Source organism: Danio rerio, chromosome 4 (genome assembly GCF_049306965.1).
Source record: "Danio rerio strain Tuebingen ecotype United States chromosome 4, GRCz12tu, whole genome shotgun sequence".
Taxonomy (NCBI): Eukaryota; Metazoa; Chordata; class Actinopteri; order Cypriniformes; family Danionidae; genus Danio; species Danio rerio.
Window position 1 is genome coordinate 46387315 of NC_133179.1, and position 13851 is coordinate 46401165.

At 36.2% G+C, this 13851-nt stretch overlaps 3 protein-coding genes across 7 annotated transcripts in view; 2 read left to right on the forward strand and 1 right to left on the reverse strand.

Moving 5' to 3' along the window:
- Window positions 1-13851, forward strand: part of zgc:174653 — a 954986-nt gene that overhangs the window by 142485 nt on the left and 798650 nt on the right. The gene's annotated exons all lie outside the window — the stretch shown is intronic.
- Window positions 1-13851, forward strand: part of LOC103908679 (uncharacterized) — a 129949-nt gene that overhangs the window by 105369 nt on the left and 10729 nt on the right. The window contains exons 1-2 of one of the 2 annotated variants that reach the window (XM_068219905.2): window positions 8723-8765; window positions 9119-9268. The exons of the other annotated variant lie outside the window; for it this stretch is intronic. Of the exons in view, the coding sequence (XP_068076006.1) occupies window positions 9184-9268 (85 nt within the window). The 5' untranslated portion in view covers window positions 8723-8765; window positions 9119-9183. Of the gene's footprint in view, window positions 1-8722; window positions 8766-9118; window positions 9269-13851 lie in introns of those variants that run through there. 2 annotated transcript variants of the gene reach the window in all.
- LOC108183429 (uncharacterized) lies at window positions 2873-8275 on the reverse strand. Its single transcript, XM_017355333.4, has 3 exons — window positions 8246-8275; window positions 7211-7360; window positions 2873-5399 (listed from the first exon to the last, which is right to left on the reverse strand). The coding sequence occupies exons 2-3, from the start codon at window positions 7293-7295 to the stop codon at window positions 4306-4308; spliced, it is 1179 nt and encodes a 392-aa protein (XP_017210822.1). The 5' UTR covers window positions 7296-7360; window positions 8246-8275; the 3' UTR covers window positions 2873-4305.

A 13851-nucleotide genomic window follows, 5' to 3' on the forward strand; every position in this document is an offset into this window, starting at 1 on the left:
AAATAAAAATCCAAGATTTAAAATATTTAGTCAAACTTTCAAACATTATTAACTGGCCCTTATTGGTTAATTAAGACATCATACAAGATGTTTTGCTGAGGTTACAAATAATTTGTTCATTTTCATAAAATAAAATTTGTGTGACATTCAGCAACTGTGAGACGGCATTCTTACTACTTGTTTTAATGTTTTTTGTGGCAGTTTATCAATACTGCCTAGAATACAGGATACAGCAGTAATTCTATTAATATTAAACATTGTTCATGTATTTTTCCTTTTTAATTTAACAAGTGCATGTGTAAACTTTGAAGTCTAAAAATGCCATACAAATGAATATGATCAAACTTTTTATTATATATTTCACAACATTTAATACATACAGTGCACATCTAATATTATAAGCAAACAGTATAAAACAAAGTATAGATTTTATTACACAAACACACACACACACACACACACATATATATATATATATATATATATATATATATATATATATATATATATATATATATATATATTAGAGCTTGACACAACAGGACTACACAGGGAATGACTTATTGAAGCTTCAGGCATAACATCTACAGTGAGTAATTATGTAGCCTACTTTATTTTAATTCTTTAATAATCTATCATATACTAAAATTACATACAATTAAATGAATTTAGAGAGACAGGGAAAGCTGGTTTGAGTAAACAGAAGTCAGAGTTAGTCTCCGAATACTTACTTAAATTATGAGAAGAGAAAGAAGAAGAGGTCCTGTAGTTGTGGCATTACTCACTGTAAAATGGAATATTACACTTAGTGTCATTTCAATAACAGCTGTACAAAATAATAAAGTAATTTTTCATAAGCATGATCTATTTTCCACACTATGGACATACTGTGTTCTGAATAACATAACTGCATTTAATATAATAGTAAACAGAGTAGTATTCTACTTATCTCATCTAATTCTTCTTTCCACAGATCAGGAATATAGCAACACTGTAATCTGAGGTGACTTTAACAACCATAAACATTCTGAAAGACAAGTTACATGAGTAATTTGAAAACAACAGTGAGTGGCTAAATAATAGAGTTTATGCAACTTACACATAATTAAAATCCAGAAATTATCAATACAAGATTACCTCAATGTAAAAATAGTAGATAGCAGATCTTTTTATTGATATCAATATTATTTAGGCATTTTAACATCAATTTATATACTTTAACTTGGTGATAGATGGGAATAGATCACCCAAACTAACAATTCTGTCATTTAGCCTCATCATTTACTTGTTCCAAACATATTTAGCTCTTTTTTTCTGCTGAACAATAAAGAAGATATATTGAATAAAGCTGGAAAACTGTAACTATGTCTGCCTTTCTCATCTTTATCCCATTTCTCTTGCCATAATCTATTAACACCTTCTTTAATTATTGTTTTGATTTCTGATTTGTTAGGAGGAACTTGAATTTCTATTTGATTTGATTATGCTTGCAGTCTGTCATTGACAACATTATTAGACTATTTATTCACTAGTAAAATCAGACATTTGTCATTTTCAGATTATATTCAACAATATGTAGGCCAGAGTAGTTATACTGACACTGTAAACATTTATTTTCATGCACAACTTCGCTATGAAAGAAAAAAAAATCAAATGCTTGTCGTAATCATAACTCTAAAATGAGATATGATCATTTAAATGAAGTGCACACTTGCGGTTTTATTTTGACTAAGTGCTTCATACTTCGCGCGCAGCTCCCAAACGATCACTCTGTGCCACGAACTGAATATTATTTACAACTGTATTACCTGTTACTTACAACATTTGCAAGTTCTGTTCACTAAAGTAGGCGCGTGCGTGTCTATTATTAAGTTGAGCGCACTCTCACGGTCAGCAGCTTACATCACGTGTGATTTTCCGGCTGCAAAAACATCATTATATGAAGACAAAAATTACATTTTCAGGTGAATTATACCTTATAAATACAGTATGTGACACTTTTAACATCATTTGGAGGTGTCCATGTCACTGAGCAACATTATGTGAAACAATGAAAAGACTCATGCAGCCGCCTTTTCTTCTCTCCTTAACTTGAAAATATGATTGACAGAATCAGAGAAAAGCTGGATTAAGATCGTCAACGGGGTCGAATCGAGATCGCAATCTTTTTTCGATTAATTTTGCTGCTCTAATCCCTAATCATAACTCCTGTACAGCAGTCCCACAAAATTCTGACACTCGATGACACTGGAATACCCTGTCAGAAAAGTCAAGTGGCTGTCAATGAGCTTTTTACAGTGTCTGCTATAATGTTAATGCTGTTGTTGTGTGTTTACATTGATAAGTTTGGCCACTGTGTTAAATGCACAGTACCGTTACGATCTTATTGCCACATTAGATCATTATGATAACATAAACCTTCAGTGATTTCCTGAAGATAAATACCCAACAATAACAACTGGAATAAGTACAGCAGTCGCGATCGTCTGATCTCATATGAAGCAAGAAATCTCGAGGACATATGATGACATGTGCAGGTACTGTAGTGCTGTCCCAATTCGTAGGGGTAGAATTTGAAGCCCTTCAACTTAACCCTCGGTTGTAAGGGCCAAGGGGAAGGGGTACAAAAGTAGAATTGGGATCGGGCCTTAATATTTAATCCACATAAATTTATTAAAAATGTTAAGTTAACTTAATTTGTGTTGTGACAACATGAAAGAATTGAGTGGAACCCTGCACAAATATGGTTGTCGGTTCATAATAAGTTGAAACACATTGTCAGATTTTGCTGTACTTTGCTTAACCGTTCTTGCGTGGCTCACCAACGTATAGATGACTCTAATACATAAAATAAGTAAGCTGACCAAAGTTCTTACGGGGAGAAGACTTTATTGAAGACAATTAATTGTGCAGTTCATCAGCAGTGATGTTAACTTGTCCATCGTCAAGTAACTTAAACCAAAGTACTGTCTGTGAGACACTAATTTATACTAAAGCATGAAACCCCACTGGAGATTAAACCCAACTACTTTGGTTGAGTCACATCTCTTGAGTTCCTGTTGGTCATTTGGTTCACATCTTATCAGAAGTAGATACTTGTTGCATATGAAACAAGCCAATACAATCTATCAACATGCAGAGTTATTTTGTCTTCTTGCAGCCCGATAGCAACTCTCACAACCTGGTACTGGGCTGTGACCCCTGATCTACATGACAAAACAGCTGGCAAAATCTTCACCCCTCTTCAGTTGAGTTTAAATTTTCAGGTGTTCAAAGGGTTTCATTATCAGTAACTTGATATGTATTCAAGAGTTCACACTTGTTTGGCATGCTATCCCGGGAGAGACCTAAGCTCATAAGATCCTCGAGCCCTGGGCTCCATCCCGTAAGCAGGACGAGAGGGGAGTTTAAGCTCAGGTAGATCTCGATGAACTCCCCAGACTTCTTTCTATTCTAATGACAGATATAGGGTCGGCTAAAGGGAGATATAAGGCTTACTAAGAGCTCGACTATGGTGCCAATTTAATGTTCAGTTTACTTAGGTTGTGTGTTTTTGGACTGTGGGAGAAAACCAGGGGAAATCCACGCGAGCACAGGGAGAATGAGCAAACTCTGCACAAAAAGTCAACTGGTTAGCAGCGACTTTAACCTGCGACATTCTTACTGTGAGGCAACAGTGCTAACCACTGGCTAATCATTGGCTGCCGTGTTGCCCAATCTAGAAAGGAGGGGGAGTAAGGGTGGGAGAGGGATTCTGCAAGACAAGGATAACTGAGTTAAGCTACGGTCACACTGGGCTTTTCCTCCCATAGACTTCCATTCATACGCACGCGAATGCGTCAGACTAGAAACAGGGTCATGCGTCAAGTTTCGCCGGTTGCTGAGGTGCAAAGTTCATGCTTGGTGAACTCTGACCTGCGAAATCGCATCACTTGACTGCGTGAGACCAATCGAGGATCAAAACATGACCTCTCTGGACAGAAATTTAAACCATGGAGCAATTTCTCACTTTTTTAATTTCTAAAAATCTTGTTTGATCCCGCCCCTTTTAACAGCACCGTACGACAGAATTTCACAATCTCAAACTCTATTGTGACTGCAGCTTTGTGTTCTGGTTATCTATAGTGAGTCAGGAATCATCTGATTGGTGAATCATGTTTTAGCTAATGCTGGACCAGCCGTGGACAATCATAAGCATGTGATCCTCTCGAAAGTAGTTTATAAATAAACTTCACTTGAATGAACAGCCAAACTATGTGAAAAAGCAGCCGTTTTGAATATACCCGTGTTTGTTTGGACAAGGCCTCAATGTTGAGGACTCTGCTCTGCATTGTGAAGCTTCATGTGAGTGTTGAGGCTTCTTTTACTTTTAAAGCCCTTTCCACACTCACTGCATCTAAAACGATCCTCTCTTGAGTGAATCTTCATATGTTTCTTTATGGTGTCTTTCCGTTTGAGACTCTTTCCACACTGATCACATGTGAACACTATGGTTCCAGTGTGACCATTCATGTGGTTCTTGAGGCTAGTTTTGGTTGTGAAGCTCTTTCCACACTGAGCACATGTAAACGGCCTCTCTCTGGTGTGACTTATCATGTGGTGTTTAAGTGAGCTTATATGTGGGAAACTTTTACCACACTCTGTGCATGTGTAAGGTTTCTCTCCAGTGTGAATCCTCATGTGGATGTCAAGGTCTTGTTTGTGACCAAAACTCTTTCCACACTGTTCGCAGGTGTAAGGTTTCTCCCTTGTGTGAACTCTCATGTGAACATCAAGGTTTGGCTTTTGACAGAAACTCTTTCCACACTGCTTACAGCTGAAAGGCTTCTCTCCAGTGTGAATTCTCATGTGGGTTTTAAAGCTTTGTTTTTGACTAAAACTCTTTCCACACTGTTCGCAGGTGTAAGGTTGCTCCCTAGTGTGAACTCTCATGTGAACATCAAGGTTTGACTTTTGACTGAAACTCTTTCCACACTGTTTACAGCTGAAAGGCTTCTCCCCAGTGTGAATTCTCATGTGTGCTGCAAAGTTTCCAGCTTGATAAAAGCTTTTTCCACACTCTTGGCATGTGAACTTTCCCTCTCCAGTGTGAATTCTCATGTGGGCTTTAAAGCTTTGTATTTGACCAAAACTCTTTCCACACTGTTCGCAGGTGTATGGTTGCTCCCTAGTGTGAACTCTCATGTGAACATCAAGGTTTGACTTCTGGCTGAAACTCTTTCTACACTGTTTACAGCTGAAATTACACCCAGATTTGGATTCCCGAGGTCTTCCGTGTGATGAAGTCTTTTTAGTCAGTGTGGGTTTTTCATCAGTCGTTATTTCTTGGGGTTTCATAAACTGCTGTTTCTCATCTATTTCATTCTGTCCATGAGTCTCTTCTTTCAGCACCATCAGATCTAAAAAAAAAAAAAAAAAAGAGTTAACTTTAGTATGAAGGCTCAAAGCGATAAGCAAGAAATGGATGTTTCACCCACAAATGAAAATGACCTTACCATTTACTCTCCATCATGGTAGTTTTAAACATTTCCTTTATTGTGGAACACAGTAAGCCAGTAGGTTTTTTTTTCTTTTTTTATTATCTTCTTTTGTGTTCAACAGGATTAAGAAACTCATAAAGGTTTAAAACCACACGAGGATCCACACATTTCTAAACATAATAGTTTTAGTAACTCATTTCAAGATACTGATTTATTTTATCTTTGCCATGATGACAGTAAATAATATTTGACAAGATATTTTTCAAGACACTTCTATACAGCTTAAAAGTGACTTTTAAAGACTTAACTGGGTTAGTTAAGTTAACTAGTCAAATTTAAGTTATTAGGCAAGTTAATTAGGCAACAATGGTTTGTTCTGAAGACTTAAGGGGCTAATAATTTTGACATTAAAATGGTTAATAAAAATTAAAAACTGCTTTTATTCTAGCTGAAATAAAACAAATAAGTCTTTCTTCAGAAGAAAAAATATTATCAGACATACTGTAAAATTTCCTAACTATCTATCTATAAATAGATAGATAGATAGATAGTTAGATCATAACAAGAACTGCTGCTTAATTGAATGCGTGTAATAGCGACACCCGGTGGTTATTTATTGAATTGCGTTCATTTTTTGTATAGCGGGCCAGATTATATTGATATTTATAAAAAGCCTCGCGGGCCGCCACAAAACTGATTGCGGGCCGCAGATGGCCCGCGGGCCGTAGTTTGGACACCCCTGCTGTAAGCCAACACTGGCCTCACCATAAACCTGCTCGTTTCTTCTCACAATAGAGTTAAATTACACTTCTCTGCTGTTCTGTCTGCTGGTCTGTCCACAGGCTTATAATTGTATAGCTGTGGTCTGTCGTTTGTGTGAGCCTCTCAGAATATCTTATCTCGGCATCCAAACGCGCACCGCGATCCGTTGTCTTCATAGTGTTACTTGCACGAACTCCCTCATCCGACTTCACTTCCGGTCTGGCGATTTTTCAGATGCAGAAGTAAATTTCCGTGACTAAAAACGACTCCAAACGGCTTAATAATAAACTTTAACGTATATTTTAAAGAAAATCTAGTGCCTACTTTACTCTTACACACATTGTCTCACTGGGGTGTCTAACCTACAATATGCTCTTTAAGGCCTAAAAATTTGATTTTGGAATTTAAGACATTTAAAGACCCAGTTATTAGCCCTGTAATTAGTTATTATAATAATGATGTAATTCTAGATACTATCTGTGAGAACTAACAACTACTAGAAACAAGTTTAAACCCATAAAGAAGTTGGAATTGTGATTATTGTGACATTTGCAAATGGAAAGTACTAAGCTAACACTATCACTGTAATAGCAGACATCCTTTATGAGAATACTGTAGGTAAAATATCGTCAGCTCAGTTAAACTTTTTTAATTTATTGTTTTTATTTATCTTATATAGCGCCAGTGCTCAAGGACGCTTTATAAACAGTAGAGGAACAAGAAAAGCAATAACCTTAAGAAGGTAGAGAAAATGGGAGACTAATAATACATAAAATAATGACAAAAGACATGAGAACAAGTAACAAAAGAAACTCATTCCTGTCTTTCAATGAGTGCTTATATGCATTTAGGAGAACTAGGCAGCACACTCAGGGCTGCAAGATGGATTTAATTTAGTATTCTTATTATTAAAATATATCTGAATGAGGATCAAATGACTGAGTTGGTCTTTGACAATGAAAACCAACCTGTTTTTTCCTGTGGATCTTCCTGTTTGACTGTGAATGTTTCTTCAATCTTCACATCTTCACTCTCCTCTTTAATAAACGCCATCTTTATAACAGTGTGGAGATCAGTCGCTTCAGCAGGAGTTTTTGTCTGTGTTTGGACACTTTATTCTGTTTAAAATGAACAAAACAATAAGAATGTTCTGTTTAAAATTAAGAAAACCATGAACAGAAACAAAATAACTTCTCTTCAACACTGGCTTCAACAGTTTCTTTATATGAGAGTAATTAACTATAAGAAATCAGGTAAAAGATTTCATTAATACTTATTACACACTTTTCTCAAGCAAGAAACAATAGCCACAAATGAGCTGATTAAAACTAGTACTCAATTTCATAGAGATAGGTTGGTTTATTCACACATTCTGACTTTTCCCTTTATAATATAATTTCATAAAAGTAATATTTTGCAAACTCTAAATAGTGAAATCATATTAGCAGCCAATGACTATCAAAGTACAACATTGTTCACAGTCATATAAACAGTGTTAATGTTGTATAGAAGTCACACTTGCATGCTAATAAATCTGATCAAATATTCAAAGTAACATGGTAAACAATATAAACTTCTGAATGAACGAATGTGCGAATATAAAACCAACTTTACCTCTTATCTATTTCTTATAGTGATGTACTTAGAATGGAATGACATTATGGTATTTAATAAATTAAACCTTCATTATAACACTTATTACACACTTTACTGTTACTTCACTTAATCTTTCTTCAGGTATGTTCTTAATTGTTTTGTTTGTTTTATTTATATTATTGTCTGCTTATAGCACTTTTTTGCCCAAGACAAATTTCCTCTCGGGAACAAAAGGTTTATCTTATCTTTATTTAAACAATAGACCTCATTACTGTGAGTTAAATAGTAATACGTTAAATAAAGGGTTAAAATTATATTGTCAACAGCAGGTATATAATTTAGCACTAAATGAAAAACCTGAAACTTTAATCAAACGCTTTATATATGCTAAACGCTTTAAAACAAACCTTTCTCCAGTTGAATCACAGCGCGAGAGCGGCGCAGGCTTATGGCGTCACAAGCCACGCCCAAATAAAAGTCTTTTTTTAACCTTTTTTTTGCCACTAACTCTTAGTCATGACTTATTATATACAGGTTTTCTCTGCGTTTGGACACTTTACCCTATTAAAAATTAACAAAACAATAAAAATGTCCTGTTTAAAATAAATAAAACAATGAACAGAAACAAAATAACTTCTCTTTATATGAGAGTAATTAACAAAAATAAATCCGGTAAGTCAGAGCAAGAAACAATAGCCACAAATGAGCTGATTAAAACTAGTACTCCATTTCTTATACATACTTAGAATGAAGTGACATTATCCTATTTAATAAATTAAACCTTTGTCTTAAAATATTTACATTAAAGGTTTGTCATGACTGCAACAGTAAATGGAAAAAAGCTAACCAAAAAATACTTTTATTTTGACGCGGCGAGTGACGTCATCAGGCGGCGCCGCTTCAGCGCTGTGATTCAACTGGAGTAAGGTTTGTTTTAAAACGTTTACAGATATAAACCTATTTAAAGTTAATGATCTAAAGTTTTAGTTTTTTTATACAATGTTAAATTATGTTCCTGCTGTTGGACATATTATTTTAACCCTTTATACAACGTAGTACTATTTTATTCTCAGTATTTACAGGCAATTGTTTAAATAAAGTGGGTTAACAGAAAAGTGTGTAATAAGTATTAATGAAACCTTTTACCTGATTTATTTTTGTTAATTACTTTTATATAAAGAAACTGTTGAAGCAAGTGTTGAAGAAAAGTTATTTTGTTTCTGTTCATTGTTTTATTTATTTAATCAGGACATTTTAAATGTTTTGTTCATTTTAAACAGGATAAAGTGTCCAAACACAGAGAAAAACTCCTGCTGAAGCGACTGATCTCCACACTGTTATAAAGATGGCGTTTATTAAAGAGGAGAGTGAAGATTTGAAGATTGAAGAAACATTCCCAGTCAAACAGGAAGATCCACAGGAACAAACAGGTTGATTTTTATTCTCAAAGACATTTGATCTTGAAAAGTCATCTGATCCTCATTCAGATATATTTTAATAATAAGAATACTAAATTAAGTCCATCTTGCAGCCCTGAGTGTGCTGCCTAGTTCTCCTAAACGCACATAAGCACTCATTGAAAGACAGGAATGAGTTTCTTTCTTGTTACTTGTCCCCAGGTCTTTTGTCATTATTTTATGTATTATTAGTCTCCTACCTTCTTAATTCGTTAGTTATTGCTTTTCTTGTACCCCCACTGTGTGTAAAGAGTTCTTAAGCACTGGCGCTATATAAAATATATAAAAACATTAAATTAAAAAGTATTCTCATAGAAGATATCTGCTATTACAGTGATAGTGTTGGCTTAGTACTTTCCATTGTTACTAGTAGTTGTTAGTTCTCACAGATAGTATCCAAGTTAGAATTACATCATTATTATTATAACTAATTACCAGGGTTATTGTGTATAAACAAGGATTTCCGCGAGTTAAAAAAATTGTAAATTCCAAAATCCAAATTTCAGGCTTAAAAAAGTCTTAAATTTACTGAAATATTGTGTTGTATGTCTTGAATCTTTTTTTAAACAAGTCTTCATTTTCCTTTGTTCATGTTTTGCTTCGTACTCTGGCCAAAACCCATGCAATAACCAACAATTCATCTCAATATAACTTTCAACTTATGTTCAAAAAGGTCATTTTAACTCTATTTATCATAATGGTTTAATTATTTTCCTTACAATAACATTTGTTTAAATGTGCTCCATGTATTTACTGCTGAGGACATCGACCTGGACAGATTGTTGCGCATAAATTTAGTTTATTATAGTTTTTAAAACGTTGAAAATATTTTTTTATTTTTTTATTATTTTTTCGATGTTTATGTTGGAAAAAAATTGTGTGGATACAAGTAAAGCTTGCTTGTTTTTACACAATATTTAAAATCTTTTGCTAAGAAATATCTAAAATATGGTAATTTTTTATTATTAATTTATTATTTTATTATTAAATGTATTAAATATCATATTTTTTTGATAGAACAAATAAAAAAAAATTCATTTTGGCCATTTAAAAAATTCCTTAGCCTTTAGCCCAGGGGTCACCAATCCTGGTCCTGGAGGGCCGGTGTCCCTGCAGGGTTTAGCTCTAACTTGCCTCAACACACCTGCCTGGATGTTTTAAGTATACCAAGTATCGCCCTATTCACACGGGGCGTCAGCGTCAACGCTTCCCATTCACTTTGAATGGGTGACGTCAGGCGTTGCCGAACTGCATTGTGGATCCGTCGGCGCCGCTTCAGAAGCGTTCCTCGCTGCAGAAGTTGGGACCAGCTCAACTTTTCAAGCGCCGACGGAAGCGTCAGCCAATCAGATCGCTGTATGCAAATACACCAGCTCAGACAGTGGCCTATTGCTGACTGAATTTCATTGGCTGACGCTTCTATGACGATCGTTTCAGCTCCAACTTCAGACACGCCCTCTGTCAAGCGTTGACGCTGAAGCCCCGTGTGAATAGGGCGTAAGAGCATGATTAGCTTGTTCAGGTGTGTTTGATTAGGGTTGAAGGTATATCTGCAGGACACCAGTCCTCCAGGAACAAGTTTGGTGACCACTGCTTTAGCCCTTCATCAGTTTAAATTTTCATTCATAATAGTCTTAAAAATGTCTTTAATAGTCTTAAATTTAACTTGATGAAACCTGTAGAAACCCTGGTTTAAAGTATGTCAGAAAACATGGATGCCCCTAATTAAAAATATGCTGAATGAAATGGACACTAAAATAATTAATCATTATAAAACATTGTACAGTATTCTAAACTATATGATGTTGCTGTGGGACAACGTGAGACAAAAACAAATTATAGTGGAACAATAACGTTTAGCATTGCACTGACTAAAACTGGTAAAACAAACTAGCCTAAAAATGACTTTTGCTGTTAGAAATGGATTACAGCATGCTGATGATATGCAAACATTAGAATGTAAGGTTTTTATGTTTTAAGTTTTTCAGGACAACAGTATCTCCAGCAGAAAATATATCCATAGATGCCGTTTTAAATCGTAAAGAAATCTGTGCTTTTGTAACTAGTGAAGACAGCAGAAGTCAATGATTCATCAGAATAATCTTGCCTGACATGTTTACTGCTCCAAAATACTTTAAAAGTTTCTCAAATAAAAATTTTTAGTTCAAAGGGAATTTTTTGGTTTGTTTTGTTTTTTTACCCAGACATTTAAAATATATGTGGCGCGCAGAGGGGATAAGGCTTTTTGTTGGTCGCAAGACCAATACAATAACTGGCACACTAAAGCCAAATTAACACAAACTATTGCAATTAGAGCTCTACTACGCCACCCAGTACATTTGCTAGGACATAAAATACAGGTTTCATACTACTGACAAAGAGACGTGGATATAGAAGAATAAGGTTTCTTTTATTACAATTCAATTATTTTTGGACCACAAATATTAAAAGACAGGCACATGCACTCTTTTTAAAAAGGCACTAGTGGAGGCAATTACAAAAAAAGAAAAAAGATAAATCCTCATCCAACCAGAGGAGCTGGGGCTCACCACAGTCGGGCAGGCTAGGCACTGGGCCCAAAAATGACCCACAGATTCACACGTGCACACTTTGATTTAAAACACCACACAGTGAAATTCAATGCACACAAGTGGGCAAAATACTAATTAATAGAAAAAGAGTCACGCCACACAGCGGCCCGACTGCCTGTACTAGACACCCCCAGCTCCTAGGGAAAGAAGAAAAACCACAATTAGAAAAAAAATAAAAAGTACAACAAGCACATATATTAAATGGGCTCACAGAAGCATCAAAATGAGAGACTACCTGAGAGCGGCTACCAGCCACTCAGGGGGGCACGGAGGTGACAGGCCCCAGCTAATCATACAGTGTAAAGCACAAGGTCGCAATGTTAAAACAGGACAAAGCACCACAAATGCAGCAATTGAAGCAAAGTAAAGCAGTCCTCGAGACCACAAACTTATTTTACGTTTCCTATTTTTGTAAATATGCAAAAGAAACAAAGATCAAAGAGAACAAATATGCAAAAAGCAAAACACTGATACAAAAGCAGCAAAAAAAAAAAAAAACACAACAACTCAAAAACACAAATATAACAAAACAAAACTAGAAACAACAGAACTAGAAACATAACAACTGAAGACAAAACAAAACTAGAAACAAAACAGCAGCATCCAGCATGTCAAGTGCAGGAGATGCTCAAGCCGCAGTGCAACGTATGATAAAACAGAGCACAATCAACCGACATACCTTCCAAATACAGTTGATTACAGGGGTTTCACATACCGCTACACGAGATGCCAGTCATCCCTCCGGCAGAGCAAGGCATCCATACTAAAAACTAGCTAAAAGATATAAAAATCAGTTTCTATTTCTAGTTGTACAAAATGCACAAAATGTATGAGCAGTATCGCTCTACTTACCGACCGGGAAGACAGCAGTCACGGGAGCTCGCAGAAATGTCAACAAACATCACAAGGGAAAGTTCAGCAACATGAAACTCCATTTCATAAAGCTTACGATGCCCCACAGCAGCCACTCTACAGTGCAACAGCAGCCGAACAGACACCAGCCTTCCAGAGCAAAAAACTAAATTAAAACCAAAACACACTTTAAAACGAAAGCGAAAAGGGCTTAAACAGCCGCTACATACCAGACGCATGGCAGCGACACACACACCACATCGAGTCAGCTGGACGATGGTGCAACTTCCACTTATCTCAGATGGACTTTTATACACCTCTTAACAATGCCCAGTTAGTAATGGGCGTACACAAATGCTTAATGCATAACATCTGCTATATATATATATATATATATATATATGTTTTAGAGCAGTAATCACAATACAGTTAAACCGTGATATTTTTATTCAAGGTCATCATACCGTCAGAAACGTATACTGGCCCATACCTAATGCTGCTTAATGTTGCAAAGTCATATTTTCTAATTTTATTATTTTTCTTTGTATGTATAGTCATGAACACACTTGTTTGTAGAGCAAATAGCCGGTTCAAGAATTCACACTTAGCTGATAATCTATCAAAGCTTGTTTGGCATGCTGTCCCGGGAGATAGCCCCGAGCTCAAGGGATCCTCGAGCCCGGGGCTTCCCCCTGTTCGCAGAGCTAGAGGGGAGCCTGAGCTCGGTGGATCTCAGAACTCCCCGACTGCGATAGCTAAGGGAACACCTGTGAAGGGGGCTAAAGCGTGCTTGATTCTTAAGCATGATGCATATCTTTAGACAGTGGGAGGAAACTGGAGAGACCGGGGAAAACCCACGCGGACACGGGGAGAACATACAAACTCCTCACAGAAACGCCCACCGAAACTAGGCCGGTGGTGTACTTGCTGTGAGGCTCTCAGTGCTAATCACTGGGCCACCGTGCCGCCCGATCAAGGTCAAGGAGGAGAATTGGGGAGGAAGGGGGGTTTCTTCCAAACGAAGCTAAGGTGGACTGAAAACTTCTTTATAGTAGCTTAGGGCTCATATGATTGGAAGATAATGATTAGCTAATATGAGACCGGCAGTGATAA